We start from the raw sequence: 16,205 nt of genomic DNA, 5'->3' as shown, positions 1-16,205 counted from the left end.
CAGGGCAGAGGCAGCGCTGGGGGCTGCTCTCGGCTGGTGGCTGAGAGGGACAGTAAATAACTGCTGTCAGGAAAGCAGAAACATTTCCACATCAGCCCAAGTGCTGGGGGCTGCTGGAAACTTCACAGCATCCTCATGTGAAACACAAAGTTTAGGGAGGGAAGAGGGAGTTTTAACCGTCATTAACATAGAACAAGGAGTTTGTGCAGTGAAGTGGTCTTGGCTTTTTGCTTGGTTTCAATAACTGCAAATAATTCTTTGTGGGACAGACTGAAAGAGCAGTGCCCAGATCCCAGTGCTTACAACACAAAACCACAGATACTACATTCATGGGCAAGTGTGTGCTATGTAGTTAAAAACACATAGTTTCAAGAAAATGGAGTATTTGCTCAGTTCTAAAACATCCCTTAATAGTTACTCAGTATGTTGCACTTTGAATGTGGGAAAAGTTTACTGAAAAACTGCAACTATTGACTGTAAACACTCTTGTCTTACAGAAATTAGAAACTGAGAACATCTGTCTTAAGAAGGATTTGGCATTTAAAGATTCTCAAGTAAAAGAATATGAAACAATGTTGACTTCTCTGAGAGAGAACAACCGTCAGCAGCAGGTAAATCTAAAACCCTATCTTCAGAGTAATTACAGTCAGCCAAAAACGAGACGGTAGGTGTGCTGGTCTGGAGTGCTCTGAGCAACTGCTGCCCCGTGTATCTTTGTGTGTGTCTGACCCTGGTACATCCCTGAGGAACACCGGGTGTTGACTCCACTTGTGTGCTTTCCAGCAGGGACTCAGGGAGAGCACTGCAAAATGCCGCTCTCTGGAGGAGCAGCTCCTCTCCCTGCGGCTCAGCGAGGGAGGGAAGGATTGTCAGCTGAAGGAGCTGGAGTTCTGCAAACGCGCCCTGGAGCAGGAGATCCAGAGCCTCAAGCTACAGGTAACGGCCTCCCTTCATACAGATGCATTAATGTATGAAAATTAATGATGAAAACTCTCTTTTTAAAATAAAATTATTTCATTTTTTTGTAGACCTGCTCTAATCCAACACTACAGGCCACCACGGATGAGCTCTCCAGCCGTTACGTAGAGATGATCAATAACTTGAGAGAGGATAAGGACCGTGAGATCCGCAGTCTGAGGGTAAGTGGATGGACTTGGGACAGCTCATCCCTCACCTTGTACCTCTGCAGGTAAACGGCCTCCGTTTTAATCAAGGAACAGGAGAGATCTACTCTGCGTTCTTTTTAGGTTATCTTTTGGTTCTGCATTTACTTTATAGACACTATGATGGCTCAGAAACACTTAGGGTATAACACAAAACTGTGATTTTAAAAAAAAAGTACAATTCCTTAGATGTAGAAATTAGGGATTAATTAGATTGCAGTCTGCCCTAAAGGGATGTTTTGTGTGTCTTGATAAAGTAAGAAATTAGCCAAAAGACACCCAACAGAAAACAAAAATAAATCCCAGTCAGAAATGTCTGTAGGAAACATCTCTCATTTAAATCACTCTAGTACTATTTTACCAGCCTGGAAGTGAATTCAACTTGCTCACTTTTGTATTAGCTTTACTGCATTATAAAACTATTAGATCGACAGTGGGTAGAATTCGGTCCAATTAGCACTTTTGCAATTTACTGTGCAGTTCAACATTCTTATTTGAAAATCATTGGGTCTTCCTGGTCGTGAATTTGATGAAAGAAATGCATGTGGAGTCCTAGACAGATACTGAGAGGTCACCTGGAAGGGGCCCCAAACACCTAACTCTTCCTTAACCCGTGTTTCACAGAACCAGCTGTGCCAATTCCAGCAGGATATATCAAGGAGAGAAGGAAGTAACAGCGACCTGCAAATGAGGTTGCATGAACTGACGTCAATGCTGGAGGAGAAAGAGGCTTTTATTAAACAACAGCAAGAGGTAAAATAATACAACTTATTTCTAAGAATTTTTATATTTAAGCCTGCACTTACTGTGTAGGTGGAAACTTCCTAGGAAGTCCCTTGTACTCTCCTGGTGCAGGAATCAGCATTAGGATGTTTTTTAACTGAATGCTGTTCCTCTGCCAGTCTTTTGGAAGGACAGACTTTTTTTTGACTGCTCTTTGAGAGGAATTTCTGCAAATATTTTGTTGTGACTTTAGTGAACTAATACTTCAGAAAACATTATTTGATTTGAATGTTTACTCTTGGTTTCTCAGGACCTCTTCAGACTGAAGCATGAGAAGTTATCAGGCAGCCAGTCCCCTGGTGTAACAGCGATCATCACCAAGAAGTAATGTAGTTACCTCTCTTAAAAATACATCCTTTTGGTTTTCCATTGTATATAGTCTTTGTTAGCCACGTTCTTGCCTCCTGAAAATGTCTTAATACTTAATACTTTATATAGATAAACTGTCAAGATTGGCTTTCTCTCCGTGGAGGATTCACTACTAAGCGCTGTAACAGCAACTGGGGGGAGGCGAGCGTGGTAAAGTGACATTTAAGTGACTGGATTAACTTTTTAGTTACTAGTGAAAACCTTTGGGGATCAATGACTGGCAGGACTGTATGGGAAGATCAGTTATTGATCTGGATGCAGGTGTGTGCATTTCAGCTTACAGGTTTGCAACTCTCTTCAATGCAGGTACAGAAATCAGTATCCTATCCTGGGTCTCCTGTCTGATGACTACAAGGTTACATCCCCTGTCAATAAATCACAAACTATTGTAATTGAGAGGACTGGCGAGATATGGAAACACGTAAGTTTACCTACACATTGTCTTTTCAGTCTCTGAACTTCCTAAGTATTCAGTTTAACTTCAGAGAAAGTATTAGCCAAAACTGACACCTGAGAGAAAAAGCCACAGCGTTAATTCAACTTGGCTGCAAAAAGCAGAGTGATTAAGGTGAAGGAACTGCACCGTCTATTACAAGGCAGCAGTTAATTGGAGGGTGGAGTATGAATAAAATAACCTTTTGTTGTTTTCTCTGACACATAATTAATTAACAAAGGCAGTGGCGTTGCTGGAACACCTGCCTCTGCCCTCACGCACAGGGCTGTCTCTGGGCACTGCAGTGCCAGGGTGGTAGCTGGGCAGGGACGGTTTCTGTTGTGCTCTCAGGTGAAGGGGTGTTTTGGGTGGCAGCAGCCCTGACTCACGAGTATTAATGACTCCAAACTAATCCTAAAACTTATTAAGCATCACATCCCTGAAACTTAAATCGAGACAGGGCAGTGACTAACCCAGGAAACGCAAAAGAGCAGAGACTTTTTAAGAAGTGATTCAAAGTCAAAATACAGACCAGGACTGCAGAAGCTCCTGCAGCTACAGGGCACAAGGTGCTGCTGCCAAGGCTGGATACAAGGTAGTGGCCTGAGAAGGAGCAGCACGGCCAGTTCACATGGGGCTGGCTGCAGAGGGAGAGGCAGAGCAGCACAAAGACACCAGTCTTGAGAGAGCAGCTTTGTGGGGGACGTGACCAAGAAAAAGACAGCGATGTGAGCAGCACAAGCAGACAAAGGGTAGAACATCTGGCATGTTCTAAAAGGGTATGTTACCTGGAGTGGGATTAAGAAAATACAAGGTAGAGGTCACTGGCAAACAGCATTATTTCATTGGTGATCTCTAAAACTCATCCAAGTGCATTGCAACCTAGTGAAATGTCCAGGAATTAAACATTAATAAAGAAATTACAAAAACAAATCCAACCCCCTCCTCCCTCCTAGCTTACTTGAAAAGTTAGTCATGCTTTCTGTGCATTTGAAGAGATCAGTATCATTAAATAAATAAGAACTGTATTTTAAATTTCCCAAGCTCTCTATCAGCTAGTGCAAGTTTCAGCTGAAACAAAATTACTTTGCTGGAAGATAAACTCGCTAAGTGTGAGAGGTGCCAATTTCACCTTTAATCCAAGCTTCACAAGTACTTTTTCTGTTTTTATGTACTGTCAGCTCAATCTCTTTAGCTGGGTTCATTACTGAATAGGGGTGACAGGGGTGTGAGCAGCGGGGGTTTTATACTGAAAGAAGTAAGTAGCCTGTACATGATACTGTCTTTCAAGCAATGGTTATTTGTCACGCTCAGTCCCTGGGGATACTCAAACAAAAGTACTTAAATGTTATTTGTAACATTGATTATTAGTTACATTAGAGAACACTTGCAGGGTAGAAATTTTTTAACACTATTATTACTATTCAGGTATAACTTCCTGTTCTTGGTTGTTTTCCTAAGTACAAAAATGCTCTTGTCCTTGGGTTTGTGTTCACAGGAGACAGTGAATCACAGCAGTTCTCACCTCTGCCCCTGCTGAACAAAAGCCCTTTACAGCTTAATGGCACGACTTTGACCTCGGTAGCAGGGACACGCTGAGCGCTAGTTAAGGAGGAAAGGCTCACTGGCCACTCCAGACACTTCAAAAGCCAGGCTCTTAGATAAAATAAATATAAAATTAAATGAGGCATGCTTTATATACCAGGCAGTTTTGTTTTATATACAGAAATAAGTTTGTGTATTTTCTTCTAACAAGCTACTTGTTTCTTTCAGGAATGAAAGAAATCCGTGAGAGCAGCCAAAAGGAGTTCACGACAACTAAAATTGCTTTCTTTTCTGCTATGCTGCATCTGAAAAAGGCTGGGGAGCACATTAAGGACATGGAAGCACAAAGATGACTCCAAACACTGTCTCATCCTCACCATAATGAGCCCTGTTACCCGTGTCTGTAATCTGCCACTAACAGCTGTGTACAGATGTTATTTGTACTTTTTCATGCACTTACTTTTCGCTCAGGAGAGCTCGGGATGCCATGCTTTCGTGGACTTCAGTTTTTCTTGTCACAACCAACATCTGTTCTTCAGCCAGTCCTGAAGCAATCTGAAAGACAAACGAAGTCTGAAACCTTTTCCTTTTTGCACTATTCACCGTATTTTTCTGTCCTGTCTACTCACACTGAGAAGTGAGAGTGACACAAATTAAGTCTGAGACACAGCGATTGGCTGGTTTCAGTTCTATCTGCTACTGCCTGTTGAAGATGAAGCAAACTCCAGAAACACCCTTCAAGGGGAACATTAAAAATACCTCACTGAAAATATCTCACCTTGCATCTGCCTATGGATGAGAAGCTGAAACAGAAAGGAGAATTACTCCAGAAAAACAATTCCTCAAATCCAGCTACTGAATTGGCAAATCCCAGACTTACCTAGTTCAGGGAAATGATTGGGCACATGCTAATTTTGAAGAGTGTGATTGACCTCAGAGCTGATGTATTTTCAGCTGAACCTTTATATGCCCCCAGACCAGCCACAGGTATTTATTTGCTGTGCTTGAAAATTTTAAGAACTTGGTATATTTTTATATAGAATGAAAATAGCTCATAGACTGAATTTCATTATCAGATGACCTGCCATTTACAGTTTTTGCTCATCACAGGACCACAGAAATTCTCTCAAAATTATTTGATATTAATAATTAAGTAGTTGTCTAAGCAATACAGTGCAGAGAATCACAGGGGACATTTTTAACTATGCAATCAAAAGGTGCTGGCTTTTTACTAGGGGGTTCTTGCTTTGCTTTATTTCTGCAGACATGTATTTCTATTCACAAGTAATATATATCATAGACAATGTTTAACGGTGAAAGAATGTACGCTATGTGTAGCTATGAAATAAACCTAAATGGAACTTTCTGAATCATGTCTGTCTGTACTGGAAACATCTCCCGTCTGTGTGACAGGCTGGAGGGGGCTGGTTTAGGTGGTGTGATGATACTGCCTTTTTTTTTAGACAACTTGTTCCTCTAAATGAATCTTTACAAGTAAAGGAATGACCCTCTGCTGGGGTCAGGTTGGGCTGGCAAAGAACCCAGCACAAAAGCTGCTCATGTATGTCCAGTCCAAGATGAGCCCAAGTGAGTATGGACCATTGAACTACACTCACTTTAGCCTAGTTCTATGGAAAGAGGTTTTAATTGGTTAAAAATTAAATATCCTCATTTGAATGAGTGCCTTGCCCCTCTGAAATCAGTAATTATTAGATTCTAAAATCACCCCACTTCTGTAGAGCAGCTGACTATAAGGTACATATACACAAGGAGTTAACATACTAATGATGCAGAATAGTGTCAAAGTGTATTCTATCCCAATAAATAATTAGAGATACACCCTCTTCTAATGACATTTGTGTTTGGTGACCTGAATGATAAAAAGAAACAAAATAGGAAAACCACCACATTTGTTTAATGTGTGCACAACTGTGCAGTTACCCCAGCTGAAGGACACACAGAGATTTGCTGACTTACCATGGTCCCAGCTGGGCTCGACGGGTTGGCAGCGCTACACGAACGGTTCTGAAGCAGCTGTGAACAGCAGAAACATGAGTTATTAATGGCAACAGCGTGTACTTGCCTCAGCCATTGCAAAGGCTGCACAGTGTATGTACTAACCCTTCCAGTAGCACCACTGCTGCTTTAGCTCTGCCATAAGGCCATGCAATAGTGTAACACAAGCAGGAACCGCCCTTTAAGGACAGTCAGAACTGCTGGGCGTGGGGGTCTAATTTATGACAAAAGCCTGATTAGGCAAATGATCTGTTTTGCATATACAGCTGGCATTATGATAAATTTGAAAAACACCATACTTGAAGGGATGGGTAACAGTTTGGTAATCAGGAAAGATAGATGTCAATACTGCATTGTGTAGCCCAGATCAGCTTCTCTAAGGCTGCCTTGGCAAAGTGTTTTAAGACTTCTGTACACTCTGAGTGCTACAGAGCTGGCTGTCCTAACACCACCTCGTACTCACAGGTAACATGAAGCAACAGCTACTTGTCAAAAAGCTGAGTGAAACTAGGAGATGAAGCATAATGGCCATTTGGGGCTGGTTTTGATTTCAAATGATATTTATTTAAGGAGCAAACTTAGTATTTTATTATAAAATTTATTATAAAAGTACATTTTATTTGCTGTAGCCTCATGTATTGCCTCTTTTCTGTTGCACTGAAACTAATTTACCTAAAACGTTTCTGCTGGAGTTTACAGAAACACATTTTTCTCATTTACTGATCTGTGTCAATCCTAATTACCACCCTGATCACAAACTTTACAGAGAATTTTTCACCTCGGTTTCCTACATTTTTTCAGGAACAAATTAGAAAAATCAAAGAGAGCACTTCATATACTAACTGCCCTATTATGAATGTCTTTATCAATAGTTTTATTAAACTTTCACTACCTAAACAAGTTTAATACCATGCAGAGGTTCCTGTTCTTACACAGAAGAGTATGAGAAAATTGTCTTCTGGTTTCTATTACTGCCTTTTCCATGCAACTTAGTAGGAATATGGAATACTTCCCTTGCCTCAGCTGTAAAATAAAAGCCAAATACAGCCCTGGTTCAAAAGCTCCTAAGAGCTCTGGCATTCTGTCTCTAGAGTCCACACAGACTTACCTTGACCCTGAGAGTACTCTGGTGGTGTTCTGTATTTTCTCTCAACTTCATTACCTTTAATTGTGGACATTTGAGACCTGGAGAAAAATAAAATACAGATGATGATCAAGCCATGAATCATTTTTAACCGCTCCTGGATTTTAGGGATTTCTTAGTGTGTCACTAAAATAAAAAACCACAGTAAGAAAACCTGACATATTAGAGCCACCCTTCAATGTGTTTGTGAAACTCACTGCTTGCTCAAGCAAGTGCACATCAGGTACGTATGTGTGTGCACAGCACAGACAGCACGGCAGGAGCAGGCAGAGGAGAAATCCAGACACAGTCAAGACCAGCTGAAGTAGCTCACGTCACCTCTCCTACTTCTGGTGGTGTGGAGTGGCTTCCCATCACCAGTGCTAGGAAAGGTGATGCACCCTACTAGTGTTGCTGTAGAGACAGATTTGGAACAATTTGACAAGCAAAGACTGTTTTCAACAAAACAGCTTCAAAGCCCTTACTGAAAATGTGGCAAAAGACAAGACATACACAAACTTCTCTAAGGAAAGCACATATGCATGAAAAATGATGATATCTACTCAAGCATACCTTTAGAAGAACAGAGATCACACAACTTCACAACAATGATGGAGTTGTGAAAACTCATTCAGAGCTTTCAGGACAAGCAATAAAGTACGATACCACCAACTTCTACCATTGAAGTCAAAAGACTGGCAAAGCTAATGGGTAGTGGTAGTGTCTCTCCTTCACCCGCTTCCTACCACCACTGAGGAACTCATCAGCTGTAAAGCACTTCATGCCATCCTAAAGGCCTCACCCGTTTGGGTAACAGAAGGGGATTTGCTGCCAGCTCAGGGGAGGGGGCCAGGCAGGGCAGAAGTACAGACTACACAGCGCAGGCATCTGTGGAAGTACTGAAATACAAGAATTTTACTGCAATCTGACATGGTGCGTCTTTAAAATCATGACACCTCCATGGTAACAACAGAACAGCCATCACAAATTCTCTTGAATATTTACTGGGAACATGCACTGAAAACAATCTAGGAACTGTGCCTCAAACTGCTGAGGACTCAGGTGAAATTCTACTCTATTTCAGAAGACTTAAAATGCCACTTCCTAGTAAAATCTTACATCAAGAATACCAACCAACCCCTTGCTTTAACACAGCACTTCAGTTCCCGGGGAAACACAGTTGTAGGAAAAAAAAGAGGAAAAAACCCAACATTCTACCTATTTTATATATAAAAAGATCCTGAATTACTCAAACACCACGTACAAAATACGAGCATGGCACGTAATACCACTTCCTCTCAGGTTTCTCTGTGTTTAGCAGGCAAGTTATTTTCCCTTTCCTAACCCCAATTTCTAACCCTTTTCCTCCACAGCCCTGATGTCACACCTGCAATGCACTGCACAGGCCTTTTCTTGTTGATTTCCTCCTCTTTCCAGGCACCACAGCATTACTTTTTAAATTTTTTTTTTAAAACCACCAGAGCCCTCCTAACAGCTTCAACACCCTCCTTTGCCTGTTCACCGTCCAGCTTGGACAGACAGACAGAAGAAGCTTCGACACCCACAGCTGTACAGAAAGATGTCAATTCTGGAAGAAGAACCAGAAGCATTGACAGGAATTTCAAAAAAGTCCACCCTCAAGTCATCAACATCTAAGTGGCACTGGACAGAACCAGCAAAGGGGCAAGCAGAAGCACACACTCTCCCAGTGGCAACATAACCTACTGAATTTTAAAACTACTGCTCAACAAAAAAGTCGGACAAACTTATTATTTTAAACTGTTTGAAAAATAACAACATACGGGTAGCAATCCAGTAACCTCAACACTGTGTGGGTGAAGTCTCAAGGCTTTTCCTCTCGTTGACAGAACTTGTTTCCACAGTCCTTCTTCTTAGCTAGGCTTCATTGTCCATATGCTGCTGAGAGAAGAGACAAACAATTACTATAAAGAAAGAAATGTTCAAAATGCTAATGCAATAAACCAATAAAGAGAAGTGTAACTCATCTTGAGACCTCACCTGGGACAAGGCTGCCTGTGAAAGTTTAACAACTCCATTTCTCCCCCCAGCTGTCACCAAAAGCAGGCTCACACCAAACACTGTACTAGCCTGTACTGGCTTCAGGCCCTGTACGTTCCTGTATTTGTACTGTAGCTGATAATAACCAACTACATTTGTAGTATTTCCAACCATTAATCCCTCCCTCACATCTTGAAAAACACGTTCCTCAGATTTTTATGTTCCAAAAGGTATGACTTTTATTTTTCCTAAAGAGAAATCTCATTAGGTGCACTTACAGACTGTTAAGCCTCAACACCAATTTCACCGTCTGTAATACAAAGTTACAGCACTTCATCGTTCCATAGTATAATGATGAAGCTGTAAACGAATTAAATTTTTATCCAGCATCCACCATATACTTTCTGCTATCATTAGATACGTTAAAAAACACTTTTGTGCCCTTCACGGTATGCAGTTTTAGAGAAAGAAAAAACTAGATTCAGCAGAAAATCTAGGTAAGGAAACTGATGCCCCACGGTGCACCATGCTCTTAAGAACAGTAGATACCACTCATCAACTCTGAACTAAACAACAATCTTACACTGAAGAACTGTTCATCACAGAGAGAATTAACCCGTGTAAGCAATTTTAAACTATCAGATATGTAAGGGTCAAAGCCTTTCACTGCACTCCTTGGAAGCAATGCAACTGTTATCCTCAAACATACATTGTAAAATGTAAACCGGCACCAGTAAATACCAATATGAATGATAAAAGGTATCAAAGCACGATGTGAATGCAATGCTATAAGCATTATGCTCACATTCCATACCGCTGTCTAAAATGCTGGCTCTCCAGAAATTTAATTTGTCATTTCTAGTCCCCACATCGTGTTCTGTACCCCATGGACTATGATGGACTCTTAGGCAATGAGGGATTAAGTCTTCTTAAAAAGTTAGCTATAGAAAATATCTAAAATACTCAAGTACCTGATGATTCCATCCATCTGTAAGGTTGGAAAATGTGCCACCGTGGATGTGTGCTTTGTCACAGTCAGAATGATCATCTTCAGTCTGCTATGAAGAAACTCCTTCAGTCTATGTATTCAATACAGCATTCAGGAATAAAGCATTAAAATTGTCAACAATACAAAGCTTTAATATCTTTAAGATTTTTTGAATGCTACGGCCTCCTCCTTCATACAAAAAAAAAGTACTATAAACAAAAAGCAGATTAATGGGTTCACGTCTGCATCATTTCTGGTTTTTAATACAAAACCTATGAGTTCACAGGCTAAAAGGCCACTGGAAATCCTTGATGAAGAGTTCATTTAAAATCACACTCTCTTCTTAATTTTTTAATCTATTACTGATGTCATATTTCAAGTACTCTAAGAGAGAGAGAAATTAAGAAAGCAGTATTTTTAGCATTTCATTTTGCAAGCTGTTCTTATTACACAGATAAAAAGAAAAAAAAACCTACCTGGCTTTTTCCCAAATATATGAGTAGTTTTTATGTTCTCTTTACTTAAAGGAAAAAATTTCAAAGGATTGTCAGTATCACATTCAATAATTATTTTAAAAATAAGTACAAGTACATTTACCTGTAACTTTAAACGGTTAGCCAAAAACCCAATACTCTCCCCTCAACAGTCTGATAAATATATCTCAAGCAACCTGCTTACTTGAAATGTTATTACATATTAATTAGTGAATCATGTCATTAAAAACACTAGGCAAGTTTACACAGGATGAGTCTTTCCTAAACACCATAAATGAAAAGCAAACTCCAAAAAATTTGGAGTGCAAGAGATGCGTTTTATTGTATGCCCGTTACGATGAGTAACACATTTAGAAATAATAATCCCACATAACAGTGACAATCTTATTTTACAGCGTGTACATCATTTTTTACAGCCACATAAAACACGTATTTTTCTAAGAGATTTCCCAAATTCAACTTTCTGAAGTTTAGAAATATAAAAAAAATTTATTCTCAAGGAACTGATTCTCATCTGGTGCAAAAACAAAATATGAACATTATCTGAAACACAAAGCCACAATATAGCATGAAGTTACAATTTATCATGTGAACAGCTGTGTGCAAACATGAAGCAACTAAAAAAGTAAAAAATACACATTATATGCGTAACATTTATGAACAGGTTTTTCATTAAATAGCCCTAGACCAGCTTGTTATATTAAGCGCCATTTGATTTGCAGCATGCTAACACAAAGCATTGTTTAAAGGGATGCATATTTTAAATGTATACACTGTAAACTGAAGATCCACCTCCAAACTCTAGTGGCAGCATATTTTTCTGGTTAAATACTGCATATATACTTTCTTACAGATTGAAAATGCATGTTTATAGTACGATATAGATTTTTTTAAAGAATTGATTAAAAGGTGCAATTTTATGTCTATATTGAAAATTTCATATTAGGAGGTAGGACAATAATAGTCATACCTGTTAAGAACACTGCCCTAAAGAACTTCTAAGTACTCTGAAATTTAATTAAAAAACCCTTACATTTTTCAACTTTGTTTATAATATTCTTTTTAGAGAAGATTTTAAAGTAGCGAGAAAAAAAAAAAATCAGTGTTGAGTCACAACACTATGAGCTGCATCCATTTTATCCTTAAAAAAAAAAGTCAAATTCAACGTTAATTTCTTATGTGCCATACTGAACAACATTCAACTGTAGTTTCAGATAAAAAAGGGAAATTATATACATATACATCTTTAACCCTAGCACCAGAACACCACCTTTGAGATCATAACATAATGCTATATTTTAAACATCATATCCTGCAATAAAGTAGGTTAGCAGCTTTGAAAACCATTAAAAAAATTACTTGTTGGACCTAAACTAATAAAGGAAACAAAAAAGTTTCCCAATGAAATGTTTTAAAAAAATAAAATTAAAAAAAAAAAAGGGTCAACTCCCCAAATTTGACCAGTTCTGGAGTTTAATTTCCAGGCACGATTTAAAAACATTATGATCAAGTGACCAACTAATACTCCCCTTTCAAAACCACACAAGAAATTAGACTCAGTTGCCTTTGCAAACAATATGTAAATAACCCCACCATATATCTGAACCATTGTCATATTGGAGACAAATGCTGTTACTGACAAAATGGGTAACACAATCATCTTCGTTTTGTCTTCTATAGCTTAACAATGTGTAATACTATTAATTTGAAGACATTCATTCATCTTTCTGCAAATTTAAGACATTCATCCATCCTTCTGCATTCTATAGTGCTCTTTAGGTTCTGATAAGCAACAATCATAGGGCTATGAGATCCCCTGTCAACCCTAATACTTTTAAGACTTTTAATACAAAGAATGTAAAGTTATGATTTAATATCAAGCTTTGAAACCAGGAGAAACAGTTCATGAGATTTTTTTTTTTCCCCAATTAGCATTATCACAGTTTCTAAATTGCTTCCTTCTTGAGATCATATATTACATTATGGCCTCTTTGTGGTGCCTCATTATATGCTGATTTTTCTCAGATGGTCTACGGAATCCCTTTTTGCAATACTCACACCTATGTGGATAGTCTTTTGTGTGTATTGATATTACATGTCGCTTAAAGCCTGACGCATCCGTCGTGCTATAGTCACAATACTGGCATTGATAAACTTTTCTTCCACTGTGGGTCTTCATGTGCTTCTTAAGTTCGTTTTGCTGCCTAAATCCTCTTTTACATCTTTTGCATTTAAAAGGCAGGTCCTTGGTGTGAACTGAGAGGATATGCCCACTAAGTACAAAAGGATCTGACGTTTTAAAGTCACAGTGCCTACACTGATGTATCTTTTTACCTTTATGGGTTTCACTATGCTTTTTGAGCTCGGATGGACGATGGAAGCCTTTTTCACATACCTCGCATTTGTGAGGAAAATCCTTTGTGTGAACTGAAATAATGTGTCGCTTCAGGTCACTTGAATTGGTGCTCTTATGGTCACAATGTGGACACTGATGAGTCTTATGCCCTTGAAATAATTCTGTGTGCTGCTGCAGTTCTTTCTCATCTGCAAACGCCTGGGGACAGTGCTCACATTTAAAGGGCAAATCCGTCCCGTGTTTGGTTTTGATGTGAGTTTTCAGGTTGGACTGATCAGCACACCTGAAGACACAGTGCTGACACTGGTATGGCTTCTCCCCAGTGTGGGTCCTCATGTGCTTTTTCAGCTCTGACGGATGACGGAATCCTTTCCCACACTCCACACACACGTGAGGGAAGTTCTTACTGTGAACTGCAAGCAGGTGTCTGTTGAGCAGTCCCTGCTCTGCAGTTTCATAGTCACAATATTTGCACTTGTGCAGCTTAGGTTCCTTGTCCCTCAGAATTAGTTTATTAGAACTCAACGGGCTTGCTTCTCTGTATCTTCTTGTATATTCTGTAAACTCATGGGTTTTATCAACTTTATTTATAAGTTTATGGCTTTCCAGATGATTGTGGAAACTTACTTTTTTGTTAGTTGTAAAGTCACAGTCTGTACACTGGTATTTCTTCTTAATCATATGATCTGGATGATTCTTCATATGCCTTTTCAAGAATCCTCTGGATTTAAATTTTTTCCCACAAATATGACAAGGGTAAACTGTTAAGGGCTGTCCATCAGGACCTATTATAACAGCTGTTTTTAAACAAACAAAAACAAGTTATGAAGGAAACAAATTTACTGATTGAGAAGTTTTAAATCAGCCAACTGCTGTTCAGATTTCATGCACTTACACTTGCAGCAGACAGAGAATGGTTCAGTAGTTTAAAAACAACCAATCCACAGCACCTATAGTTTATATAGTTTTCTTTTAGAAACTGCTCAAACAAATCAGTAATACTGCATTTGCAGTGAATATATTCATGATTACTCTTTAGCAGCTTGCAAAATTCATATTAATTGCATCAGCCCTAAGTGTACTGACTTACAATAGCAAAAATTATTACATTTTCTGTGCACAGAATTGGAGGGGGGAAGGACACAGGAAATATGCAAATCATCATTTCTAGGTTTTGATTCTGCACCAGCTTAAAAAAAAAAAAGGAATAGTAGAGGAGTAAGTGCCTCTCCATGACAATACGCATAACCATACAGTGTTTACCTGTTTGCCATTGCCTGGCCTCTCCTCTCCTCCTTTTCTTGGTTTTTTGTTTTAGCACTCTATTAGTGCTAACGCTATCACAAATCTGCAGGTATTGTGTTGCATTACCGTTTTTGTTTTCTAATCGTGTATCCAAGTTATTTCCTAGAAACAAAAATTAGACACCGTAAAAAACCTTAAACAACTTTTTTCTTTGGGACTGACGACTGGAATTGCACAGCAGCATATCTACTCTCTTTAAAAAAAAATACTGCCCATTTCTCTACAGTGAACATATATAAAAAGAGTGCCAATATAAAGCACTATCTATTTTTGCTAGGAAAAGTCAAGAATATAATTGTTTAAACGTTGCTTGATTTTCAAGTATATTCCTTGATTTCTCACACTTCTGAAGACACTAATTTCTTATGAGTTATGCTGGTTGTTTCCTTTTATTCAACTTGGTTTTACTTCTTAACAACTGCATTATCTCTTTTCTGACTACAAAACTGTATTAAATAACCTGGCAGATCCCCCCGACTTCCCCACCCACTCTGAAGGCTTACAACACATCTAGAATTGTCTTAATTTCAAAACGGTAGAGAAAGACTGTGGAGTCCTTCAATAAATACTTTTACAGATACTTTTTTGCCTTCACTAACTAGAAGAACTGACACATAAATGAATATATTTTTCAAAGACAGCAAGTTAGTTTTAATGCTATACCAAGCACAGTTACATGCTCTTACCTGCCGCTTGACCATCTTCATATCTTCTGGGTAGCCTTCTTTCATCTCCTGCAGAAAATGGTATTTCAGACATTATAAATTAAAATTCTTTTTAAAGATAGTTTTTAAAGTCTGATAATGACCGAAAACTAACTTAACTAATAACTAACAGCTTATCTCTATCCAAACTAAGATGTACAGTTCACAATCAGCTCAATATTTTGTAATTATGAGCCCCAGGAAATAAAATCACATCTTTGTGAATAGTTAATGTCCACTAAAGCTGTGTTTGCATGCTTACCATGCTGACTGGCTTTCCTGCTTCTCATAATTAATACGCTTGTTTCCACAAACTTTTAACCTCATAAATAACCTCAGATACCAATCCAGAAATGAGCCTATCAGAAATCCACAATTTGTTCTTGAGATCGAAGTACTTTGTCTTTCTGGAGAACTAGACAGGAAGACTTACACCTTATCAGCTGCTCAGCTACGTGAGACACTACAAACCTCTGGGAGGTGGAGAAATAATACCTTAGGAGTGTATTCCTCATTTTGGATTGAAAGTGTTCACTGCTATGTGCCAAGGCTCTGTGATTCTGAAGGACTTTATCAGCCTGACTACTGTACTTAGAAATATTACACCAATGGATTCTAACTGGGTTTTAACATAAACCATGGATGACCTCATACCTTCTTAATATAAATTTAACATGCCAAAATTTGAGAAAAAAAGAAATATGAAATAAAAGAACTTTCAGAATTTGCAATATATCCTGATATATCCACTTCTACCATTTGAAGCACAGCCGCAGAGAACAAATTTTTTTTTTTTTCGGTTCTAATCTAAAGGACTAACAGGCTTAAATAAGCAGGTATATAAACTGAAATTATTAGGAACATGTTTACACACTTATTTCTACTATCCCCTTCTTAAAGTCATTTC

General features: G+C 38.7%; 2 protein-coding genes across 18 annotated transcripts in view; one reads left to right on the top strand and one right to left on the bottom strand.

Annotated features, from left to right (window-relative positions):
* Positions 1–495: 495 nt before the first annotated feature.
* Positions 496–5,660, top strand: LOC106895594 (protein POF1B-like). Its single transcript, XM_014955066.1, has 7 exons — positions 496–611; positions 784–936; positions 1,029–1,139; positions 1,788–1,916; positions 2,197–2,270; positions 2,622–2,736; positions 4,522–5,660. The coding sequence occupies exons 1-7, from the start codon at positions 573–575 to the stop codon at positions 4,525–4,527; spliced, it is 627 nt and encodes a 208-aa protein (XP_014810552.1). The 5' UTR covers positions 496–572; the 3' UTR covers positions 4,528–5,660.
* ZNF711 (zinc finger protein 711) overlaps positions 1,006–16,205 on the bottom strand; it is a 30,235-nt gene continuing 15,035 nt past the window's right edge. For 2 of the 17 annotated variants that reach the window (XM_014955047.1, XM_014955059.1), the window contains exons 6-8: positions 15,281–15,328; positions 14,553–14,696; positions 11,230–14,086 (exon numbers count right to left, since the gene is read on the bottom strand). In XM_014955047.1, coding sequence (XP_014810533.1) covers positions 12,909–14,086; positions 14,553–14,696; positions 15,281–15,328 — 1,370 coding nt within the window. In that variant the 3' untranslated portion in view covers positions 11,230–12,908. Of the gene's footprint in view, positions 3,631–4,710; positions 4,849–6,270; positions 6,328–7,417; positions 7,495–9,234; positions 9,353–10,422; positions 10,531–10,915; positions 10,960–11,229; positions 14,087–14,552; positions 14,697–15,280; positions 15,329–16,205 lie in introns of those variants that run through there. The other 15 variants (XM_014955051.1, XM_014955050.1, XM_014955062.1 and 12 more) reach the window with 15 other exon arrangements.

The sequence above is a fragment of the Calidris pugnax genome, unplaced genomic scaffold (assembly GCF_001431845.1).
Source record: "Calidris pugnax isolate Ruff unplaced genomic scaffold, ASM143184v1 scaffold38, whole genome shotgun sequence".
NCBI lineage: Eukaryota > Metazoa > Chordata > Aves > Charadriiformes > Scolopacidae > Calidris > Calidris pugnax.
This window is presented reverse-complemented; position numbering and strand designations above follow the sequence as displayed.